The following is a 26766-nucleotide window of genomic DNA, read 5'->3' on the forward strand; positions in this document are numbered from 1 at the left end:
AAATCATAAATGTGAAAAAAACCCTAAAACTTACAAGACACTACACCCCGGAATGATTATGGATGGATTACCCGCTCATAATTGTGGAGACCATCTTCAATTTTTATTTTTTTTTGCAATCTTCAAGTGGTGATCTCCAATGGTGTTGGGTCCTCTAAAATTGTTGTTCCCCTTCATTAAAAAGAATGCAATAATTTATGGGTCCTGCTAGGGACACCTTCACACCCCTTAATACGCCGCGTATAGGTCTATACGCGACGTATAGTGTACGATCTGACATCTAGCCTGAACGACAGTCATAGGCTTGTCGTATCGTACCCTATACGCCACGTATAGGTCTATACGCGGCATTAGGTTTGTATATTATTGGAGCATGGCTCCCTTCCCTCCCTGTCTATCCTTTCTTTTTTCTTTTTTTTTCTACCTCACCCTCACCCTCACCCTCACCCTCTCCGTTCAACCAACAACAACAACCATTTATTTCCGGAGTCGGACGAGGAGGAGCCGGGGTACGCCGCTAACGGTCATTCGGACTTAAACCAGGTTTCGTTTTATCTTTATTTAGTACATGTTAGGACAAATATTTGGTGGCTGGTTTAGTTTTGTTATGTGACTTTTGAAAAAGTAAACTATATTTTTAGGCACCGACCGTTATATTACACAATGCCTACTTACTATATAGACACCACGTATATGTTTTACGGTAACACTAGTTCGTCCAGCGGTCAAGGAATAACGCTGTGGACCTTGCATGCAATCGTGGGGGCGAACCCAAAATAAAGGCGACGATGAGACGTACCGGCAGCATAAAAAAATGTTGTCCGTTTAAAATCCTGGGCAGGTACGACTCGAGGGGTGCCTGTTGGAGGGTTCAAGTGGTAAACTAGACTCACAACCACGATCCCATTGAATTCGAGGAGGGGTGTGCGTCTTTTAGAAAAATGAACAGCGACCAGCTGCATATGGTTGAGAGTTTACACAGGACCGGCGTTAAGCCGCAACAAATCGAAGCAGCCCTCCACGAAAACTTTCCCGGTGTGCAACCTGTAATAAAAGATATATACAACCACACCACCAAGATTAGGAGGGATGGGCTACTAGGCGACACCCCTATGAAGGTAGTTCAAAACATTTGTAGTTTGAATGTGTACTTGCCGTGCTTGGAATATTTACTAAAGTTTTATTTCATCCAATGCAGGCACTGGAAAACTTTCTCGCAGGCAACGGTTTCGCGTTCTATACCCAGGAGAGTGATACCGACGATAGGACGGAGGAAATTTTCTTCTGTCATAATAAGTCTCATAAGATGTGGCGTGCGTTCCCCGAGGTGTTAATGATTGACACGACGTACAACACCAACATGTACGACTGGCCGTTGGTTCAGTTTATCGGTGTGACGTCGACATCAAAGTCGTTTTGTATCGCCACCCGCGTTTGTTATCAGGGAACGGCAGAGGAACTTCACCTGAGCTCTGGAAAAACTTAAACAAATGCTCGATGACTGCATGGAGCCACGCGTGATCCTGACTGACGCGGACCAGGACCTCATGAACGCCTGCGACGCGGTCTTCCCTAATGCCAGCAAAAATTTATGCAGGTGGCACATATCCGAGAATATAAGGAGAAAATTTAAGGGCCCATATAGGACGGATATGGGGACGGACTTTGCGTATTGGTGGAAGGTCCTGTATCAGTCTCCGATGATACAGGACTACGACAACCGTTGCATCAACATGGAGCGTCATTTGATACAGGACGATAGAGCAGGTGAGTCCTTCGAACCGGATGACAGTTTTTAATAGCCTAAACATACGTCTTAATAACGTTTCCCTTTATTTTTCAGAGGTCTGGCAATACATTCACAACAGTGGGCTGGATCCATACAGACACAAGTTTGTAGCATGTTGGATCGACAAACGCCGAAACTACGGCGAAACTATGACGAACCGAGTTGAGAGCCAACACGCAAATCTGAAAAGGTACCTCAATGGAAGCAACAACTCGCTCGACACAATTGCTAGGCATATCCTTAAAATGGTCGACTCGCAGATGAAAGATATCGGTAAATCTTTTCGCGACTCCCGTTCCAAGGTCATTGGAGGACATCGACAGCACGTCTGGTTGAAGAAGTTAATAAACATGGTATCAATTCACGCTCTGGGTCTACTTGTGAACGAGTATGACTTGATACACAAGATGCGTGACGGCGGGGCTTCATGCGACCACCATTTGTATTCGTCTTCAGGGCTGCCATGTGCTTGTCGGTTTGAGAGATATATAGTTAATGACACGTATATCCCAATAAAGGATGTTGACCTGTTCTGGAGGAGGCTTAATTTTGATCCAGCCTATCCGCCGTATGAAGACCCAGACTACGAAGCAGGTATGCGTGAAATCAACAATACGCTGTCATCCATAGATGACCCTAATCAGAAGAAAAGTTTTTTCGCGAAGCTCATATCTGCTATTCCAGGGAGATCTAAAAAGAAGTCACCCAAAAAAAGAGAGGATCCTCGGGGGCATCCCAAAAAAGCAGATCCCCCGAGGCACATCTCATACACCCCCGCTCCAGATCCCCCGAGGCACAGCTCATACACCCCCGCTCCAGATCTCCCTAGACACAACTCTTACAACCCATCCTCATCACAGGGGCCTAACTAAGAAACCCCCACCTCATCCTCGTTGACTCGTTCGTTGTCCCAGTCAGCGTCGCGGTTTAAAACTCCTCGGGGACAACCTAAGACATTGAAACCTATGGGAGCTCACCTCGGGTTTCCTTTGATGGTTTCCCCAGCGCAAGTACCGGTGATAGATTGTACGGTTGGGTTCATTCCAGCATTCCGTACTCCAACACGGTCAAACCGACGCCGCCGAGTCATTGGTTCAGTGTACCCGGTCAAGAGTACGTGATTGTTCAGACATACGCGTGTGTTGGTCAACCTAGCTGGAAATCAGACGGAATCTTACTTCCCATAGAGAATCGGTCCTGACTTGATTCCGGATGCAGTGGTTATAGGCATCGCTAACTGGGGAGGTGATTACCGGATATATATCAAACTGGTAGGAGATTTCCCAATGCCTACGCCAAACCTTAATTGGGAAAGAAGTGCCGTACTACGGCCCTCGAATGGAAAACACTGTACGGACAACGTATGAAGGAGTACCAACAGATACGCAAGGGTTGGCGAAGGGAACCCTCTAACGTAGATCTAGACAGCTTATAGAAAATAATGTATCAATGGATGAAAAGTCTATAATAATAATAATAATAAATAATAAATACTAAATAATAAATAATAATAATAATAATAATAATAAATAATAAATACTAATAATATTAATAATAAATAACAATAATTAAATAACAAATAGGCAGAATACGCTGCGTATAGGTCTATACGCGACGTATTTCGCCCCTTATATTGCTGACCGGCTGCTCAACTTCCACTTTATTTCAAATTTCAAACTCCCGCCCGAGCAACCGAGCATCCGAGTATCCACACACGAGTCTATATTGGATAGACACCGACCGGAATACGACACGAGCCGAGGAGATTTGACCATACACCAACACAACATAGAGGTAATTTTTTAATATTATGTTGATGATGATGATTATGTTAAGATGATGATGATGATGATGTATTGTTGATGATGTGATGAAGATGATGTTGTTGTGTGGATGGATAAAACTTTCAGACGGAGTCCGGCCATCGGTTTGCAGGGACTATCAGCGGCGGCGTATATCCCTATACGCCACCTCTGATATATAATTTTTTTTATTATTAGTATTGTTATTATTTATTTTTTATTATTAACACTATCTGTTTTATTATAAATATTATTATTAATATTTATTATTAGTATTTATTATTATTATTAATATCATTATTATTATTATTGTTGTTGTTGTTGTTGTTGTTATTGTTATTATTGTAATTGTTATTGTTATAATTATTATTATTATTTGTTATTATTCTAATTTGTGGACGACGAGATTGGGGAGGAGCTCGAGTAGGAGTACGAGCAGGAGTACGAGCAGCAGATGGGGCGGGGCCGGGGCCGGGACCGGGACCTGGGCCAGGGGCGGGGCCGCGGACCCCACAGGATGACGACGTGTTGGTCACCTACCCTCATGTGCAGTTCACTGAGGGTTCTGATGCTCACACACGTTACATTCGCCTACGCCAGATGCACCTGTTTCCTAGAACGATTATATCCTAGTCGTTTTTGGAGTCCTGTGATGCTCACCAGCGGGCGGCTAAGTACATCGGACAGGATACGGCCTGGAGCCGATGCTTCAATTTGCTACTATCAGCCCACCGGGAGCTAACACTGGAGGTTTACTCCACGATACGCGTTACGTAAGTTTACTCCACGTTGTTATATTATATTATATTATATTATATTATATTATATTATATTATATTATATTATATTATATTATATTATTGTAGGCCCTGCACGTCAGGTACGCCAGAGATTCAGATGAGGGTGCCAGGTGCCGATACAGCACAGTCGGAGGTTTACTTCCGCATGTTCGGGCAAGACGTCCATCTCTCCATGGAGGAATTCGCGGTTGCTCTGGGCTTATACACCGCGTAGGAGGTACGCAGCCCGATATACACGGAGAGCATCCACCAGATGCCGGAGGACGACCTGCAGATCGGTCGTCGTCGGTGTAACATCCCGAAATTTCAAAGTGATATTAATTATATTACTAACTAATAGAGGGAAGTTTACTCGGGTTGTCAGGAAATAAATCATAGAGTAGGAGTTGGTATGAGTCGGGCTAGTGTTGAATTAATGGAGACGGGTTAAATGAGAATGGGCCTTAGGTCCATGGGATTTCAGGGATATAAATACCCTAGCACCCCAAAATATCTTCATTTCTATCATTATCCAAACACACACATACACCACAACTTCGCCGGCGGCCGAAACCGGGCATATCCGAGGAGAGGAACGGGCAGATCCGAGAGAGAGAGAGAGAGAGAGAGAGAGAGAGAGAGATTAGTTATGTTAACAAGTTAAACGAGATCCAAACAAGCTCAAAAAGGTATGATTCTTGATCTTTGAAGTTTAAAGATCCAAGCTTTTTAGTGTATAAGCGACCGAAAATGGTCGGGAAGCGTAGTGGGTGATATTGAACCATAGAAAGGGTGTTAAAATCGCTCAAAATGCTGGAAAGAAACCGAACAGCGGCTGTCTGGGCAACTTCGCCTGCATCTGGGCAAATTCGCCTTCAAAGCGATGAACTTCGCCTGCAAGCTAAGTTCGCCTGATGAACTTCGCCTGCAAGCTAAGTTCGGCTGATGGCAACTTCGCTGTAAAGTTAAGTTCGCCTAACTGGTAACTTCGCCTGAGGCCAAGTTCGCCTGATGACAACTTCGCCTGAAGCCAAGTTCGCCTGATGACAACTTCGCCTGAAGCCAAGTTCGCCTGATGACAACTTCGCTGTAAAGGTAAGTTCGCCTAAGGTTTAACTTCGCCTAAAGCCAAGTTCGCCTGAGGTTTAACTTCCCCTAAAGCCAAGTTCGATTAGAAAATAAATTAAAAGCGATAAGTTAAAGTAAGCTAATACTAGGCCACCAGATTAGATCAGGCGAGTATTGATACGTGTAACTTGTACAGTCAGCCGAGCTCAGTTAAAGAAGGGATTTACAGATATCAGAGGAAGAAGCAGAGTCCAAGTGAGTTTCTAGCCCCATTCCTTGTTATGTTTTCGGGGCTGTGTGCATACTCGATGTGTTGTTAATACATTTATCCTAAGTGATAAGTGTATGCCATATGTGATATATGTGATGGATATGAATGATTGCTTGTCGGTACGCGAACGATCTTCGGATATTGCGCGTACTGTCAGGTTAAAAATAAAGGTACGAATATTATATATCGAGGATAGTAAATTCCAAGTGGTTGATAGTGTGTACGAATGTTATGATGTGACTGGTTTATTACGTAAATACCGAACTGATATGAAGTGTGATATAGGCAGGTAGAGGTAGAGTGTGTTAAAAGTGGCAAGATTCTAGTAAGAGTGTTAGTGGCATAACGATAGTACGTGGTAGGGTAAGCCTATACGTGCCTTCGTTATTAAAGTGGCAAAGTGGCATAACGTTCTACGTTATTAAAGTGGCAAAGTGGCATAACGTTTTACGTTATTAAAGTGGCAAAGTGGCATAACGTTTTACGTTATTAAAGTGGCAAAGTGGCATAACGCTTTACGTTATTAAAGTGGCAAAGTGGCATAACGCTTTACGTTATTAAGTGGCAAAGTGGTATAACGTTATACGTTATTAAAGTGGCAAAGTGGCAAGGTGGTAGGTGTAAATAAGAGGCTAAGTGGTAAGTTAAGCAGGTTAGGTGCGAAAGTGTGAATACACTTACCTTAAGTGGTAAGTGTATAGATGTTATACAAGTAACTATTATGTAATGCTTGTCAGTACGTGAACGGTCTTCGGATATTGCACGTATCGTCAAGGAGAGTGATTGTCAAGTGGTTGTTAGTGTGTATGTATTCTATGATGCGACTTGCTTATTATGTAAATATTGTATTGGTATAAAGAGTGCTGTAGACAAGTAGTGGTAGATTGTGATAGAAGTGGCAGAGTCTAGTAAGAGTGTTAGTGGCATGACAATAGTACATGGTAGGGTAAAGCCTATACGTGACTTCGTTATTAAGGTGGCATCAAGTGGCATATAGTGGCATAAGTGACTAAGCTGTAGGGGTAATTAAGAGGCTAAGCTATAGGGGTAATTAAGTGGTTAAACAGTGGCATGTTAGACAGTGGATTATGTGTCTTCGGATACGTATATATTGTATGAAGTGGTTGTATGATAAGTTGCTTGATTAACTAGAACTCACTCAGCGTAGCTGACTTTTAGTATGCACGCAGGTGAGCTGATTATAGAGTTAGCATGAGGATGACACACGGCATGGATTGAACGGCTGGCATCTGAAGAAGAAGAAAGGATGTTTTAAATATAAGTTTTGTGTTATGGTATCAAAGAAAAGATTTAATGTTTTGTAACAAATGATTGATGTTTTATATTCCGCGAAAAGTTTTAATAAACTATGATTTGAAGAACTGTGTTTATGAGTAAATCCGACGCTAAAGTAGGGTCACCGGGTTCGGGGCCTTACAAGTTGGTATCAGAGCAAAGTTCGAGAGATTTAAGCATCCTACATGCTTAGACTCGAACAGAGAATGGGATTTAAGTAAGAAAGGAAAGAAGATACCAGTTCAAGATAGTCATGTGTCACTCAAGCAAGCTTAGTAAAGGTAAAGTGTATGGTAAATGGTGTATGTTAATGTTGGCTTATTTGCTAAATGAAGAATGAGTGCAGGTTAGGGATAGGAATAATTATTTGTTGATTTGACTAACTGCTTAAGTAGAACCAGCACAAATAGACTCATAAAGGGAAGTGTATAGGACACGGAAAGCAACGTGATCAGCTGGCCACTGTTATTACCTGTTGGCCTTGCTATCCTTGTACTAAATAGTTCCTTGAGTGATGATGTTTGTGTTGTCCCTTCTAGAATACTGATGGCTGGAGCTGGAGAATTTGTGGGAAACGGGGGTCGCACTGGATGTCGTGGCAGGCCTCGTCTTGTCCGGCAACCCTCGGTAGAAGAAGCTTCCCACACCGAAGATGAAGGAAGCGCCGCTGGAGGAGACCAGAACAACAACGAAGAAGTTCAACTTAGCCCTGCAGTTCAAGCAGCCATTGTTCAAGCTGTAATTACTGCTGTGAAGAACCTAAATCCCGAAGGGTCTGCTTGAAGCCGTGAACGAACTGCTAAAGGGGCTGGTGGTGATGGTAGGAAGGATGGGGAAGGAGAAAGAGGGGCCTCGAGTGAGGATAAGTCTGCGAAAGTCGATGACAGGAGAAGAGGCCAAGGTGGGTGCAACTATAAGTCCTTCAAAGGATGCGACCAGCCAAAACTGACTGGTTTGGGAGACGCAATCGCTACTCTCCAATGGATATCCACTATGGACAAGGTTATCCGCATTAGCGAATGCCGTCCCGACCAAGCAGTGGGTTATGCCACTCAGTCATTTGAAGATGAGGCCATGTACTGGTGGGAAACTGTCGAACAAAGGAAGACCCGAGAGGAGATTAAGGCCATGAGGTGGGATGACCTTAAGGAGTTAGTGATGAAAAGGTTCTGTGCTGATGCTGAGGTTGAGAGGGCCGAGATGAAATTTCTGAATCTAAAGGCGGACAAGATGACACATCGTGAGTACACCACTGAATTCAACCGCATGTCTAGGCTGGTTCCTGACATGGTGAACACCGAGGCGAAACGGATCAAGTGCTACGTTAGAGGACTTCCCCAGAAGGTCCGCATGTTGGTCAGGGCCAACAAACCTGTTACCTTTGAGTCTGCGGTCGAGTTGGCGGAGATGGTCTATGATGATCTGGCGGCGGATGATGTGGAAGTGGAAGATGAGGAAAAAAGGAAGGGAACTAAAAGAGCTGGGGATTTCGTGGAGCGTGCAGGGAGAAAGACACAGAAGATGGCAGGAAGGGAAGCATGTAAGGTGTGCGGGAAGATGCACTTGGGGGAATGCAAGGCTGGTTCAAATCAGTGCTACCGATGTGGGAGGAAGGGGCACATCTCCCGTGAATGCACCGAGGACCATAAGTGTTACAAGTGTGGTAAGTCAGGTCACATAGCTAGGGAGTGTGGAGAAGTCGTGGCAGTGGGGGAAGGAAGAGGAAACGCGTGAAAGGATGGTCTATTAGCTGCTGAGGAGGTTGCAGGAGAATAAGTGGCATTTCACAGTTGTTTTATGTTTAGTAGTTAAAGAGTGTTTTATGTTACAGTTGAACCTATGTTTGTTTAGCAAGCTTGAATGATTTCCTTTTATGTTATGAAGTACTTGTGACTTCTTGTGCTTTTGTATGAACGATCTATGAATTTATCTTGAATGCATGTTGGTTATGATAAATAGTTGTGTGATGGTAAAGCGTCGCCTTAGGAGTTAGCGTTATTATATAAAACAAGGTTCCTCGGGAAGGCGATACGAGACTTGGTACATCGAGGGCTTCATGGACAAGCTACCGTAATAGCTAAAACACATGATCACCGCTCGATGACTACAAGTCAGGAGTAAGAGGGATAACTCAGAAAGCGAAGGCGATTCAATAAAGCGTGTAAATATAAGAAGTTTTCCTTTTATAGGGAATCCGAAACCTCTTTAAGGAGGGAAGACTTGTAACATCCCGAAATTTCAAATTGATATTAATTATATTACTTACTAATAGAGGGAAGTTTACTCGGGTTGTCAGGAAATAAATCATAGAGTAGGAGTTGGTATGAGTCGGGCTAGTGTTGGATTAATGGAGACGGGTTAAATGAGAATGGGCCTTAGGTCCATGGGATTTCAGGGATATAAATACCCTAGCACCCCAAAATATCTTCATTTCTATCATTATCCAAACACACACATACACCACAACTTCGCCGGCGGCCGAAACCGGGCATATCCGAGGAGAGGAACGGGCAGATCCGAGAGAGAGAGAGAGCGATTAGTTGTGTTAACAAGTTAAACGAGATCCAAACAAGCTCAAAAAGGTATGATTCTTGATCTTTGAAGTTTAAAGATCCAAGCTTTTTAGTGTATAAGCGACCGAAAATGGTCGGGAAGCGTAGTGGGTGATATTGAACCATAGCAAGGGTGTTAAAATCGCTCAAAATGCTGGAAAGAAACCGAACAGCGGCTGTCTGGGCAACTTCGCCTGCATCTGGGCAACTTCGCCTTCAAAGCGATGAACTTCGCCTGCAAGCTAAGTTCGCCTGATGAACTTCGCCTGCAAGCTAAGTTCGGCTGATGGCAACTTCGCTGTAAAGTTAAGTTCGCCTAACTGGTAACTTCGCCTGAGGCCAAGTTCGCCTGATGACAACTTCGCCTGAAGCCAAGTTCGCCTGATGACAACTTCGCCTGAAGCCAAGTTCGCCTGATGACAACTTCGCTGTAAAGGTAAGTTCGCCTAAGGTTTAACTTCGCCTAAAGCCAAGTTCGCCTGAGGTTTAACTTCCCCTAAAGCCAAGTTCGATTAGAAAATAAATTAAAAGCGATAAGTTAAAGTAAGCTAATACTAGGCCACCAGATTAGATCAGGCGAGTATTGATACGTGTAACTTGTACAGTCAGCCGAGCTCAGTTAAAGAAGGGATTTACAGATATCAGAGGAAGAAGCAGAGTCCAAGTGAGTTTCTAGCCCCATTCCTTGTTATGTTTTCGGGGCTGTGTGCATACTCGATGTGTTGTTAATACATTTATCCTAAGTGATAAGTGTATGCCATATGTGATATATGTGATGGATATGAATGATTGCTTGTCGGTACGCGAACGATCTTCGGATATTGCGCGTACTGTCAGGTTAAAAATAAAGGTACGAATATTATATATCAAGGATAGTAAATTCCAAGTGGTTGATAGTGTGTACGAATGTTATGATGTGACTGGTTTATTACGTAAATACCGAACTGATATGAAGTGTGATATAGGCAGGTAGAGGTAGAGTGTGTTAAAAGTGGCAAGATTCTAGTAAGAGTGTTAGTGGCATAACGATAGTACGTGGTAGGGTAAGCCTATACGTGCCTTCGTTATTAAAGTGGCAAAGTGGCATAACGTTCTACGTTATTAAAGTGGCAAAGTGGCATAACGTTTTACGTTATTAAAGTGGCAAAGTGGCATAACGTTTTACGTTATTAAAGTGGCAAAGTGGCATAACGCTTTACGTTATTAAAGTGGCAAAGTGGCATAACGCTTTACGTTATTAAGTGGCAAAGTGGTATAACGTTATACGTTATTAAAGTGGCAAAGTGGCAAGGTGGTAGGTGTAAATAAGAGGCTAAGTGGTAAGTTAAGCAGGTTAGGTGCGAAAGTGTGAATACACTTACCTTAAGTGGTAAGTGTATAGATGTTATACAAGTAACTATTATGTAATGCTTGTCGGTACGTGAACGGTCTTCGGATATTGCACGTATCGTCAAGGAGAGTGATTGTCAAGTGGTTGTTAGTGTGTATGTATTCTATGATGCGACTTGCTTATTATGTAAATATTGTATTGGTATAAAGAGTGCTGTAGACAAGTAGTGGTAGAGTGTGATAGAAGTGGCAGAGTCTAGTAAGAGTGTTAGTGGCATGACAATAGTACGTGGTAGGGTAAGCCTATACGTGACTTCGTTATTAAGGTGGCATCAAGTGGCATATAGTGGCATAAGTGGCTAAGCTGTAGGGGTAATTAAGAGGCTAAGCTATAGGGGTAATTAAGTGGTTAAACAGTGGCTTGTTAGACAGTGGATTATGTGTCTTCGGATACGTATATATTGTATGAAGTGGTTGTATGATAAGTTGCTTGATTAACTAGAACTCACTCAGCGTAGCTGACTTTTAGTATGCACGCAGGTGAGCTGATTATAGAGTTAGCATGAGGATGACACACGGCATGGATTGAACGGCTGGCATCTGAAGAAGAAGAAAGGATGTTTTAAATATAAGTTTTGTGTTATGGTATCAAAGAAAAGATTTAATGTTTTGTAACAAATGATTGATGTTTTATATTCCGCGAAAAGTTTTAATAAACTCTGATTTGAAGAACTGTGTTTATGAGTAAATCCGACGCTAAAGTAGGGTCACCGGGTTCGGGGCATTACAGTCGGACCGGTCAAAGATAAAGAAAATGTGTGTCCTAGATACCTTAAACTAGTTAGGGTAAGAAGGGTGTCGAACCACGAAGAGTTTGTGGTTGGTGATATACATTTAGTTGATTAATAATTATGAATCTTTGTGTAGAGTCGTATAGACCAAATATGATTTAGATTGCAAATGATTGTAAGTGTAAAACGAGTGTCAAATAATAACCAAGTAACATTAGTTGATTGATGTAAACAAGAATTGGGAAAAATTGACCACCCCGGGCTTCGAGCTATGTAGCAAATTATATTTCAAATTGGTTTGTTAATTGGAAATTAGTTAGAAATAATTTGGTAAATAAGTGTAATAAAGGATAATTGCAAAACAAGGGATTCCGGCCGTATTAACCTTTCGATGTATAACCGGGCAAGGAACACGCGCTAGGAAATTGTCTTAGTAAAAATCAAGTTATATGATATGAAATTCGTAAACCAGTTGCTAGTATATGATTATCTAAACACCAAAAACGGACAATTGACAATTGATTCAACAATAATAACTTTGTTCTTCAAACACAAAAATACCACATAAACCCTAATTGTTCAACAATGATGATGACGCATATAAAGTTTAAATCCAACAAACACAAATCAAAATTGTCATATGCAAACATAACCCTAGACCCGGGTTGATCAAAAAGAAATTAGCCAAAAATGTTCAACATGGTTCTTACAATTGATAAAGATGAATTCTTCAATTGGTGGTAAACCTTGATGATGAAAGATCTTGCTTCTTGATTCTTGATGGAGATGATGATGATGATGATAGAAAAGATTGATTCGTGATGAGAAGATCATCCACAGATTGCTTTAAATATTCCACCCAAATCAGCTTTCATAACCCCCTAATCATGTGGTCAAAGATTGCCATCAATAGGATATTAATCCTTATTAAAACTTGGTCAGAAACTAATTTTCACGTTTTTGAATATGCAGGTACCGTAAGGTACGGCTGGTCAGCTGTAGGGTACGGTTGGGGCAAACTTACTTCCTTTTCTCAGTTCATAAACGTGCTTAAATCCCGTCCTTTGTGCATCATATTCACAACACCTATAAACCACAAAAGCATATCAAAGTACCCATATTCGTTTATGAAACAATATTAAATCATGTGCTTTTAACTCATTTAAGCATGTAATATTAACCAACCCATCACATCCCCACACTTATATTTTGCTTGTCCTCAAGCAAACTCTTATGCGACACATCCACTTCTTTCGGTATTTATATCAGTTATCGTTATTAATATTAGTCAAGGTCTAAGGCCATGCCCAACTCACAAGGCTGACACTGTCAAGGGTGACAACCCAATAAACAACTTTAGTGATGCATTTCAAATAATGGAACCACCCAAACAAGTGTACTTTGTTTCTGGTTAAGGTACACATGATCACACCCCTCACATATATGTCACTCCTCTCGTTTTAATATCTGGACCAACAAAAAATGTGCTAGTATCTCTCGTCCCTCTACTCCAAGTATGAACACAAAGTAATAAGCTTGCAAGCAAGTCATATCTTCACCCATTAACCACCAGTTGCAAAAAGACTAGGACTAAGGGTTTTGCTGTGGCTTAGGCTCGGGTATGGAATAAGAATTATTTAGTGACTTAGGTAGATGAAATCCAGTTTATTCACACTAACTAGATAATCAAAAACAAAAACAATGATTTCTATTTACACACAATCTGCAAGACTAATTGACAGTTTTTTTTTTTTTGAAGATGCAAAATCATGTAGGGTCTGTATTGTTTTTTTATTTTTTTTCTTTCTTTTTTTTAAGAAAATGACAAAAGCCCCTAATACACAATATATATACATATAAATCATCCTTTTCTTCACGTAAGGATGTGGGTTTGCACTTTTTTTATTTATTTATTTATTTTTTTATGTGAAGAAGAAAAATACTAATAATAAATAATTGTCTTTTCTTATTTCTTTTATTATTTATTCATATATATATATATATATATATATATATATTTAACTACCTTGATCAAGATGAAGTGAAGTTGAGGCTATTTCAATTATCATTAAAAGACAAAGCTAAGAGTTGGTTTGTCACTCTACCCGCCAATAGTATTCACTCATGGGATGAAATGCAACAAGTGTTTTTGGATGAATATTATTCTTTGGCGAAGACGGATGAAGCCCGAATGAAGATTCGAACATTCCAACAACAACCGGGCGAATTATTTCACGAGGTGTTTACCCGCTTCAAAGAGTTGTTGAGGAAATGCCCACATCATCAAATTGAGTTATGGGAATTAGTCAAATGCGTTGTTGGTGGGTTAACTGAAGAAGAAATGAAATATTTGAAGTCTACAAGTAATGGTAATTTGTTATCAAGACCCGAAGAAGAAGATTGGGAATTTTTTTGAGAAGATGAGTCAAAGCTCCAAAACCGAGGCATCAGCTAGTCGAATAGCTAAGCGTCCTATTTTTTTATTATTTATTCATATATATATATATATATATATATATATATATATATATATATATATATATATATATATATATATAACTTTTCATTTCAACGCGTTTAACGAGTCCCTCCCCCAACTTAAAATTTGACATTGTCCTCAATGTTCTAATAAGTGGACATCGTCTAAACGTTCCCTGACTTGCTTATTGAAATTAAGTAATTTTTTTTAACTTTTGTTGAAACTAAAATGAAAAATAAAATAAAATAAAATAAAACTAAAAATTAATAAACAAGAGTACAATACGGGTGGTTTGCTCCCCACCCGATGTTACCTGACCCTCAGACGGCCTCATATGTTGGCGAGTCTACCAAAAAACTCACCACCACCATTTGCTTTATTTTAATGTCTCCAGATTCAAGAAACGGTTTTAGTCGATAACCGTTTACCACTTCTCTCGTCTTATCTTTGAGATTTTTGATTTCCACCTCACCATATTTCCCGACTCGTAATATAACATACGGTCCCATCCACTTTCTTTTCAACTTCCCGGGAAAGAATTTGGCTCGGGAATTGTAAAGCCACACCTTTTGACCAACTTCAAAGGTTTTCTTCCGAATCTTTGCATCATGAACTTCATTCATCTTTGCCTTGTAGGTTGCAGACGTTTTGTATGCCTCATTTCTTATCTCTTCCAACTCGTTTAGATTTAATTTCCTTTCTTTGCCTGCATTGTCATATTCAAGATTAACTTCTTAACGGCCCAATATGCACGATGGGCGAGTTCCATAGGCAAATGACAACCCTTCCCGTAAACTAAACGATATGGAGTGGTTCCAATAGGAGTTTTATAAGCGGTTCTGTAGGCCCATAAAGCTTCGTCTAACCTCAAAGACCAATCCTTACGGTCGTGCCTTACAGTTTTTTGTAAAATTTCTTTTATTTGTCTATTGGAAACCTCCACTTGACCGCTCGTTTGCGGGTGATATGGGGTTGCAATCCTATGGTTAATGCCATAACGTTTAAGTAATTTTCCAAAATTAAAGTTTTTAAAGTGAGATCCCCCATCACTTATGATCACACGAGGGATACCAAACCTTGTGAAGATATTAGTTTAGAAAAAATTACAAACAACAGAATGGTCGTTTGTTTTAGTGGCTATTGCTTCTATCCATTTGGACACATAATCAACGGCCACTAAGACAAAACTCTTCCCATATGAATTCGGGAATGGTCCCATGAAATCGATTCCCCACACGTCGAAGATATCAACGACAAGGATCGGTTGCATAGGCATTTCATCTCATCTAGAAATACTCCCTAATTGTTAACACCGCACACAATTCTTTGCAAATTCGTGTGCATCTTTAAAAATACTAGGCCAAAAGAAACCACAAGATAAAACCCTATGTCCGGTTTTTTGCTCACTAAAGTGGCCCCCGCATGCATATAAGTGAGCGTGAGCTAACACATCTTAAACTTCATTATCCGTGTTGGGCATTTCTTCTTCAGTTAACCCATCAACAATGCATTTGACTAATTCCCATAACTCAATTTGATGATGTGGGCATTTCCTCAACAACTCTTTGAAGTGGGTAAACGCCTCGTGAAATAATTCGCCCGGTTGTTGTTGGAATGTTCGAATCTTCATTCAGGCTTCATCCGTCTTCGCCAAAGAATAATATTCATCCAAAAACACTTGTTGCATTTAATCCCATGAGTGAATACTATTGGCGGGTAGAGTGACAAACCAACTCTTAGCTTTGTCTTTTAATGAAAATTGAAATAGCCTCAACTTCACTTCCTCTTGATCCAGGTTTTGGTCACCAATTGTGCCATAAATTGCGGAGAAATCGGACAAATGTGTGTATGGTTCCTCGGTGGCCATACCATGAAAATGTGGAAGAACATTTATATAATTTGGTCTTGATTTAAATGCTCTTGTACCCGGTGGTGGAGCAATGGGTGAAGTATTATCCGAAATAGCCGGTCTAAACCGGCCGTTAACTCCATGAACCGGTGCCACGTGATGTCTTCTTTGAAACTGTGGAGGGTTGTTTCTAACACCCCATTGATTATTAATTGGAATATCATGTAGGAATTGATTCCTACCCCTTCCGTTTGAATTAGGAAACTGTTCATAAAGATTATTGTTGTTGATGTTGATCCGGTTTCCTCTCCGATTATTGTTTATAGGGATATTATCAAACCCGTCTCCGCCCGCGTACCTATAGTCCGCGTACTCATTACCATTCCACTCCCCATAATTGTTGCTTTGTTCATACCCATCTTCATGATTGAAGTCCCCCTCCATATCATCAAAACCATCGTTGCCATAATTATCCGAATACCCAAAATCATCACCATTATCATTATAACCCGTGTCTCTCGGGAGTAATGTGTGGATACTAACATTATCCTCTTCATAATTTTCTTCACCATTGTTGGGAAAAAGGTTTTGTTGGGGAGGAGTTTGGTGTTGTGGGCTTCTTTGGTTGTTATTGAGATTTGGATTTTGGTTTCGGTTGGAATTTCGGTTTTGATTAGAGTTGTGGTTTGGATTAATGGGCATCGGTGGAGTGGGTGGTCTACGGTTATTGCCAATTGAATGGTTGCTCATGTTTGTAGGTTCGGGTGAGATTGGCTGCAATTTTTGTTGTCTGTTTCGGTTTTGCCTTGCTACTCTCTCTATTTCCGATTCAAAAGCAAGTGGTGAAGTCCGCCCGGATAGACAAGTACGCATACAATAACTGTCACCTGCACACGTAAACAACTACCACGCGTAAAAGAGAACGAAAGATGATAACAATCAAAACACTTAAAAAAAATTTATCACTAATTTAAAAAAAATTAACTAAATTTGAAAACACCAAGCGCACAATCTCCCCGGCAACGGCGCCAAAATTTGATCGGTCGTTGTCGGACCGGTCAAAGATAAAGAAAATGTGTGTCCTAGTTACCTTAAACTAGTTAGGGTAAGAAGGGTGTCAAACCACAAAGAGTTTGTGGTTGGTAATATAAATTTAGTTGATTAATAATTATGAAGCTTTGTGTAAAGTTGTATAGACCAAATATGATTTAGATTGCAAATGATTGTAAGTGTAAAACGAGTGTCAAATAATAACCAAGTAACTTTAGTTGATTAATGTAAACAAGAATTGGGAAAAATTGACCACCCCGGGCTTCGAGCTATGTAGTAAATTATATTTCAAATTGGTTTGTTAATTGGAAATTACTTAAAAATAATTTGGTAAATAAGTGTAATAAAGGATAATTGCAAAACAAGGGATTCCGGCCGTATTGACCTTTCGATGCATAACCGGGCAAGGAACACGCGCTAGGAATTTGTCTTAGTAAAAATCAAGTTATATAATATGAAATCCATAAACCAATTGCTAGTATATGATTATCTAAACACCAAAAACGGACAATTGACAATAGATTCAACAATAATAACTTTGTTCTTCAAACAAAAAAATACCACAAAAACCCTAATTGTTCAACAATGATGATGAAGCATATAAAGTTTAAATCCAACAAACACAAATCAAAATTGTCAAATGCAAACATAACCCTAGACCCGGATTGATCAAAAAGAAATTAGCCAAACATGTTCAACATGGTTCTTACAATTGATAAAGATGAATTCTTCAATTGGTGGTAAACCTTGATGATGAAAGATCTTGCTTCTTGATTCTTGATGGAGATGATGATGATGATGATGATGATGATGATAGAAAAGATTGATTCGTGATGAGAAGATCATCCAAAGATTGCTTTAAATATTCCACCCAAATCAGCTTTCATAACCCCCTAATCATGTGGTCAAAGATTGCCATCAATAGGATATTAATCCTCATTAAAACGTGGCCAGAAACTGATTTTCACGTTTTTGAATCTGCAGGTACCGTAAGGTACGGCTGGTCAGCCGTAGGGTACGGTTGGGGCAAACTTTACTTCCTTTTCTCGGTTCATAAACATGCTTAAATCCCGTCATTTGTGCATCATATTCGCAACATCTATAAACCACAAAAGCATATCAAAGTACCCATATTCGTTTATGAAACAAGATTAAATCATGTGCTTTTAACTCATTTAAGCGTGTAATATTAACCAACCCATCACATGCGGGTATGGTGGAGGGCCATCAGCAATCACGACTTCGGGGATAGGCTCTTGGACACGAAGTCCAAGGTCTCGGCTATTAAGGACCCGCTGCACAGGTACGTTCTTAAAATGTATTATATTATATTATATTATATTATATTATATTATATTATATTATATTATATTATATTATATTATATTATATTATATTATATTATATTATATTATATTATTGTTAATAAATTATATTATCTTATATTACACAGGTACCTACACAGGCTGATTGCGATGTCCATCGCGGGTCGCAACCAGGGCGCGGAACACTACAACCTGCGCGACCTGTTTTTTTTAGGTGTCTGCTGACTCACATGCATCGCAACCTCGCTAGGGGGTTTGTAGACTATTTTTTCGGTTACCAGTTCAGGCAGGGATGAGGGTCCTTGATGGGTGGCGGGTACGTCACCCAGCTTGCGATATCTCTATGCTATGGAGCCCTGGTGGACGGCTTACGTATCGCTCCGACCCCTCCGAGCGAATCGGACCGCATCCGTTGCGGCGGCATGCACATTGTGGGTTCGTTCCCCGGGCCCAACGGCCCGTACTACTGATCGGTGTCCGGGGCGGGAGCATGTGCGCCTTACGTCCCGGTGCCTTTAGTCGAGCCTCCCCCGGTCGCGGCACCGGAGGTGGAGCTTGTCCATGAGCTTGTCGATGCGGGGGAGGGGGCCGACGGGGATTCGGACGACGGTGGTAACGGACATGAGGATCCGGGCACATTTCAGATACGTTTTAATATATTATCGTTTTATCGTTTCTTTTAATTCGTCTTCGTATTAAACGTATTTCTGTTGTTTTGTTGTTAGGGGCCGACGCAGCATGTTCCATGCACATATCGTGCAGTGCGTTTGGGTCCCGCCACCGACGCTAGGTTGCAGGCCCTTGAGTTGGGGATGAGGCAGATGTCGCGCCAGATCAACTGGCTTGTTAGCAGTCGGGTAGCCAAGCTGTCTGGACAGCGGTACACCATGCCACCGCCACCCCCTCCCAGTTTTGACCACGAGGCAAGCACGTATGGCGTGAGGCGGACGGGGCGACGACGTGGATGCCGCGGACAGTTCGGGGGCGAGGCGCCGGGGAGAGGACGACGCCGACGTTGGCGACGCGTTTCGGGGCCTCGGGGGCCACGACGACGGCATGGGCATGAACATGGAGGACTTCCTGTAGATTTATATGTTCTGGTGTCGTATTTTCTTTCATTTGTACAGATTATCAATATAACAATGATTTTTGGTATATATATGTGTTAATTGTTTTTCACCGAAATAATATTAAATATTAAATAAATAATTAATATATAATGATAATAATAATAATTATAACAAAATAACAAAGAAAAAAAATAAAATAAAATAAAAAACATAATAAGACAAAATTGGTGGTGTTTTCTAGAAACACCGATTCATACGCCGCGTATAGACCTATACGCGACGTATAGGGCGGTGTTTTAGCAATTGGGGCAGTGTCCCTAGAAAATCCGTAATTTATTCTCCATAACTCCCAAAATAATTATATATATATTAATTGCAAAGCTTCAGTTACTCACATATTGTTACTGTACTACCCCCGACAGGTTTTCAAGCATCTGGTACAATTTCTTAAAGCGTTATTTTTTGGCAGCTTCTCATTGTATGATTTGGGCGGTGCTTCTGATTACTCCACCTTTCCACTAACAATTCTTTATTGTTCTGGTTATTCTCTCCATCTGTTGTCACCATAATCTTTGATTTCCGCCTGTTGGTTTTCTACCGATTGCCTCCATCATCGCCGATTGTTACTGTAACACCCCGGCTAAAGCGGAAGGCGGGTGTGATGTACAGATCACTCATAAGCTCGTAATGCTATTAAAGTGGTGATAATTATATTTATTTCATTTCAATACATCACAAACACACAATCAAGTAACAATACGATAAACATTGAATTTCATTATGTTGTATTTCTAATACCCTAATGGTCCAACTAATCTAGTCTTCAATCCTTAGACTTCAACCTGCAGCACGTTTAAAATAATATAATTTGTCAACAATAATGTTGGTGAGAATTCATAAAGTTTTACAAATATATAATACGAAAAGTGTAAAATTCACAAGCCAAGATGTTAGTCTCAATCATATAGCAAAAGAAAAGTAAATACATGATATTCCTGTTCACTTGACATAAGTCAAATCTACTAAGGAACCCCCTTCTTCGAGCTACTTGGAGTATAGAATATGGTAATGATACCACCATTAACAAATGGACGGCGCAGGTACGTCCCGTCGGACCCTCCCACTATGAGTATGTGTATGATACCGCCATTAACAAATGGATGGCGTAGGTACGTCCCGTCGGACCCTCCCACTATAAGTATGAGTCTTCACAAACAAAAACAGTAAACAACTAGCACATAATCACATAGTTTACAAACAATATGGTACAAAACAAATGCATACAAGACACGCATGTGAATTTTAGTTTGACACAAGAAAACCAAGTTTAGAACGTGCTACACCCCAAAACGTATAAAAAGTAAAAAAGGGGTTATGAAAACTCACCTTTGAAATCGAAGCGGAAATAAAGATAAAACCAAAACGCGTCAAAGGAACCGAAACGATTGGGCTTCTCGAACTATAATTAAAACAAAAGCAAAGTCGAACTAGCGGGATTGAAAACGTTATAAATATTTGGTTAATGGGATTTTGTATTGTTTAATGTAGCTTTTATTATTTTATGGCATTTTTATATTATAATAATATCTTTAAGCTTTACGGGTTTTAACGATTTATATATTCTTTAATATTAGTCAATTAGGAGTTTATTACTAAAGTAAGAATTATATTATGTATCGAAACGTTGGTTTTAACGGTTAGATTTTATCTAGCAAATATCATGACCACGTATCTTTAAAGCTAAAGAAACAAAGTTAACGAAACGAAGTTTTAAAATAGCATTAACGGGTTTCCCGAAACTCATAGAAAATGTAAAAGTTTAATTTATTTATTTGATTTATAAGTTGGAAAACCTGTTAATGCTATTTAGATTGAAAAGATAACAATATAATTTATAAAAATTTATTTAAGTTAAAAATTATTTATATTTGATTTATTATGGTTTTTAATTTATTTATTTGATTTATTGTGATTTAAAATTAAATATCTAAAAAGATTTGCCATAACCCGGGTTCGAACCCGGGTTACAAATAGGTTAACCACTAGACCAGACCATGGATTTGGTAATCAAACAGAAATAGAAATTTATAAAACATGATAAGATTTAACCAGTTCATAATCAACTTCATCCCTAACCCTAAGTTACAATTCAATTAATTAGATCCATGTTCGTTAAAATTGAGTTAGGGCTTTTGTTTTATGGATGAACACAATCAGAATGCATATCTAATTACCTATAAAAGTCTTTGGTGGACGGGGAACGAGACTCGCCGGAAAACGGGTTTCTTGGACGGAATTGATAGTATTCGGAGGGTTTTCAGTATGATTAGATGTTGTGAGCAAGTTTACATGGCCTTGGAGGGTCTATTTATAATTATAATTTAGCCGTTAGACGATTAATTGTTGTTAATGGGTTTTCAATAAAAATCCGGCCGTTGGGGCCTTTAAATCCGATATTAGAACTTGTTAATGTTCGTTATTAAGGTCGTTTAATGATATACGTTAGTGGAGATGGACGTTGGGTTAATTATTGCTTGTAAAATTGGCGTTTTGTGTGTTGTTTGGGGTCGCCGGAGTACCTCGGCTCGTCGGCCGGAGTTCCTTGCTGGAAAGACGATGAGGATGATGGGGGGTGGGGCTCGGATATTTTAAATTATAATATTATATTAAATTTATACCCTGCTCTTTGAATGTTCTTTTAAAACATAAATGAAATAAAATATGCAAATCAAACCCCCTAACTTTTATGTTATATTAAAAGCATAAGTTTATTTATAATTGCAAACCAAACATTGGATTTTAATATTGTTTGAATCTCGAACTTTAAATTGTATTATAAACGTAACAAAAAATTATAAGTAAGCGTGATGTTATATTATACTTGTATTGCTTGAAGGTCGTTTAATTAAATCCCGGAGTTTCGTCTAGAAAGCGAACTATCGATAAACGTAAATCTTCGAGATTGGAATATTAATTGTGCATGATAAACAAGGATACATTGAAACGAAAAATCGAGTTGGTTTAACGAATTTAAATACGTAGAGCAATAACGAATGTTATATAAATAAAATACAAGAAACAAACTTGAGATATAACATAATATATATATATATATATACAAAAACCGAAAATTTGAAATGGTTCGGATTTTCGGGTTTGAAAAGTAACGAATGTTACAGTTACCGGGTTATATTTACCAACCCTAGGCAGCGATCGTGTGGCGTGCTCCGGCGTTGGGAAGTGACGGCTGTGAAATCTAGGGTTTATAACGCCGGATTCTTCAGATTGTTACCGGATTCCATCGACGAACTATAGGCGATGATCGTGTGGTGGTGGCTGTAATCCGGTGTGGGGAAGTGATGGCTATTAAATCTAGGGTTTCCGACGCCGGTGCTTCCTCTGTCGATGTCGATTGGCTGTTAATTGGTTGCCACTTCATGTGATTTGGGTGGTTGCCTGAAATATGAAAGCAGGTCTCTCTTGCAGCCATGGTACTTCGAATCTTTTGCACCAATGTTTCAGTAGGTCTGAGCCTCTTTATAGTGATTAAATCATGGATGAATTTCAACTTTTAGTTTATTTTGGTGTTTACAGATAGATGGTATTTTCAAATTGGGTTATTTTGTCGCAAAAACCAACCACATAAAGTATCATAGTGTAGAAATTGGGCGTCTATTTTCCGAAATTAGCTCTTTAGATAGTGTTATTTTGGGTGCACGTCTGTTGCTCGCTGAAATGTTGGTTGTTTTTGTTGTTGTTGGAAGTATGGTTTTTTACCAGGAGTCTGTTTGTTTGTCCTTTTGCATTTGTGATTGGGATTGCTAAATTACGTTTTAATATAGTATAATTGTTCGTTTTATGTTTTTTGTAATTGAAAATGTTGTCATCAAAACTGTACCCTGAGATTACGTTATGTGATCCGACCCACCCTCATTTATATTTGTGATTGTATTTCGAATATATCTACTATCACCATCATTAGTATAACGCTTTTGTGTTAGCTTGATGTTTTAAATGATATGGCATGCTTTGTAGATGCTTCTGGAGTATTTACTTTGTAGAATATGACATGTTTTTTTAAAGAAATTATGAAGTTTCCTTCTACTGCATCACCACTTTGAAAATTTGCATCATAAAGTTTAAGGTATGCTACCGTTACTCAATTTGTTACCACTCAAATTGGTGTGAAACTTGATTGAAGATTGTAAAACTGATGCAGGACAATTTGGGTGTTATTGAGTATGGAAGGTATTATTGGATATTCAACACATGCTCGGTAAGTTTTTACATACAATTACAAACAAGAGCTTTGCAACATTTCTTTGGGAATTTTAAGGCTTTGAGTGTTCCGGTTAATGAATGAGTTGATCTTTTTAGCATAACTTAAAATAATTGAGTTTAAAATGAGTGATTATGGGTCTATTGGAATTGGCCCGCTAAGGTTTTACCATGACATATCTAAGGTGGTATTTATGCAGGGGCAAATCTAACCACGAAACATTTTTTAAATAATTTTTTGTAAACATGTATAATGACTAGGGCAGCAAGTCAAAACATGTATGCATCAATGTTAACAAAAGATGACCGGGAAAAGAGAAGTGCATCCAGATTGTAGAAAATTATCCAACCCTTGCCATGAACGTAGTGAATATTGCTTCATATTCTTGCAGAGGCCCAGAAGCTAGAAGCTGGCTACTGAAATTGAACTAGGTTAGCTCAAAATTTGTCGGTTTTTTGTTGAAAGCTAGAGATGTTATTTGTGTAAGTTTTTTAGTTTGTAATTTGCAAGGTTTAGCTTAAAATGTAAGGTACTGTATGTGTTTACAGGTGCACCCATATAGTTTTAAAGGAGTTATGTTTTTAGCATTTGATGTGTGGTTGGTGTTCTTCTATAATATGATGTATTCTTGTATCTAAGTAGTAAGTTGGTGAAAGAGTTTTAACTTTTTACCTTTTGAATATGTGTAAATTTTTAGTTATATGATTGAACTAGAATGGGATTGTGAGACTTTCTAATATATTTCTCATTAATGCCTTATATTTGGTATGTAGTTTGAGCCATAGGTTATTGGCTTATTGCATTCATATTTGTGTATGATTCATAAAGACTTAATATAACTAACTACACGTACTAAGTTTTCCTGATGTAAAACAGTGACTTTAAACGTCAACTTCACGTCCGCGCCGTGAAACGCGGGTAAACATCCTAGTTGGAGTTTAAATGCCACAGTTATTTCCGTAACTTCTTTTTCTTTATCTCCAAGATATTGTAACATGTTTTTTTTTCCTTCCTTCAACTTTTATTTCGTATGGTTCTTTAATTAGTCAAATTGCAAGACCATATTTTAAACCCCCTCCAGAGCTATTCTGTCCATGTGACATCGGTAAATCATATATTATAAACTTCTATCATGGAGTTTTTTATCAATTAGATTTCCTGCACAAAACTAAAAACAGTATGATAATAAAAAAACACTGCACGAATAAACTTATTTTATCTTTCATGTATTAGTTACAATAATTAGTTTTGTTCTCATGTGACTATATATGTTTCTTCGTTGTTACCCGCCAACAACACAATATGTCATTAATGACAATTATTAGCAATTACTAGCACAATTTTAAAAAATGTTTTGGGTTGACTAACGCGACATGTTTAAAAAACGGATCCGGTTCGTGTTGTAGCATGATAACGGGTTGACTCATTAACCCTTTAAGTATTTTAAAAAATCATTCATAATTAAATTTTTATTTTTATTTATTATGTTTTCCACTTTTCTAGATATTTATTTGCAACTTCCAATCAGTTTTCATGTCTTTTAACATTGGTTTGTAAATATTCATATTATACTCATTTTATCCCTTTTGTTTTTAGTAGTAGGGTTAAATGGACTGCATTCGGATCGGCCATAATTTATGTTATCACGGGTTAGGCTTGATATCTTTGACACGAATATGAATTGGATCGGGTTAGGTTGAACATTTCAATCCATGAACCCATCACCCGCTAACCCGACATAATTGATAACCTCAAGTGGCTAAGTTCTACAATATCGAATTCGGTTTGATACCGATTCAAATCCGACCCAAATTGATTTGGTTTTACTTTAGAAAGTGGTTTTACGACAATTGACACCATTTGCCCATCTAAACTGGTTTGTGGGCCCAATAAGGCTTTCCATCCGGCCCAGTCTTGAAGCAGTGCCCTAATCTGTATCTTTAAATTCCTCACTTTCTTCTTCATTTTCAACTCCAACTGTTCTTTATTCGACTCATGTTTAATCATGAACTGGTTCATCTTCAATCGTTGAATCATCAATTTCCGTAACTTTATATCTTGTTTTTGCAAGTGATGATTAAAAGACAGAGACATTAGAACTCTAATTTTTAGTAAATAAATGATTAACCAAGTCTATAATGGGAATCTCTCTGATGCAAATATTCTTACTTTTTAATGTTTGTGTTAATTTGTTTCTAATCTTCTATGATGTTGATTATTGTTTTTTGAATTTTAGTTGTTGCTCATGATGCTTTATAAATGTACTTTGAGCTTACACAATGAAGACAATTTAATCTGAGGCAGCAACTTTGTTTATTACTTTTTAATATTTTGAGTTGATGAAGATGATGATAGATTAGACAGGGACATCTGCATTCCATTGGAGTATGATGATTTTGTCTGTGGGAATCTCTCTGATTCATCTTCATTTTATTTACGTTTTTATAATTTTTAATTTATGCATTTTTCAAACGATTTAATTTGCCAATGATGTATTTTCTTTGCATATTTTTACAGAATAAAAAAATGACAGTGAAAAACATGCATAGAAAAATTACACACAAAAGAGCGAGCCAACAAGCTGAGCCGAGCTTTGGCTGGGTTACAAAACTGAGCCGGCTTGACTCAAGTCGGTTGAAATCAAGTTTCTTTTAGAGCTTTGTTTTAACGAGCTACTAGTCATGAGCTTTTATCGAGCAGGTAATGCATCGGGAGCTATTTGAAAAACCTCAAATTGTGACAAAATCTTGCAAAATGATTTGACGTTAGTATATAATTTAATTAAAATATTTTTTAATGAAAATTTAATTAAAACTACTGTCGGAAATTCAGGATGGTCTATTATCTAAGTTAATAATTATTTTTGTTATAATTAATTACTAGGATAATAACCCGTGTTACACACAGGTGGAAAATTCTACATATCAAGAAACAATATAAAATATAAAAAACATATTCGATCAACACAAATATTTGACATAAGTTTTTTACCAGCAGATATTACAAAAGATGTTAAACTATGTCTATAACATAAAAA

General features: G+C 38.8%; 1 protein-coding gene and 2 non-coding genes across 3 annotated transcripts; all 3 read left to right on the forward strand.

Moving 5' to 3' along the window:
- Positions 1-941: 941 nt before the first annotated feature.
- Positions 942-1486, forward strand: LOC143565207 (protein FAR-RED ELONGATED HYPOCOTYL 3-like). Its single transcript, XM_077052250.1, has 2 exons — positions 942-1118; positions 1199-1486. The coding sequence occupies exons 1-2, from the start codon at positions 942-944 to the stop codon at positions 1484-1486; spliced, it is 465 nt and encodes a 154-aa protein (XP_076908365.1).
- A 24306-nt stretch (positions 1487-25792) lies between these two features.
- LOC143565210 (small nucleolar RNA R44/J54/Z268 family) lies at positions 25793-25889 on the forward strand. Its single transcript, XR_013141021.1, has one exon. It is a non-coding gene; the product is annotated as a small nucleolar RNA R44/J54/Z268 family (small nucleolar RNA).
- A 178-nt stretch (positions 25890-26067) lies between these two features.
- Positions 26068-26153, forward strand: LOC143565209 (small nucleolar RNA R44/J54/Z268 family). The gene has a single exon (XR_013141020.1). It is a non-coding gene; the product is annotated as a small nucleolar RNA R44/J54/Z268 family (small nucleolar RNA).
- The last annotated feature ends 613 nt before the right edge of the window (positions 26154-26766 follow it).

Source organism: Bidens hawaiensis, unplaced genomic scaffold, assembly GCF_021521415.1.
Source record: "Bidens hawaiensis isolate Kalapana, Puna unplaced genomic scaffold, B.hawaiensis_p1.1 tig00022308_1, whole genome shotgun sequence".
In the NCBI taxonomy this organism is placed as follows: Eukaryota; Viridiplantae; Streptophyta; class Magnoliopsida; order Asterales; family Asteraceae; genus Bidens; species Bidens hawaiensis.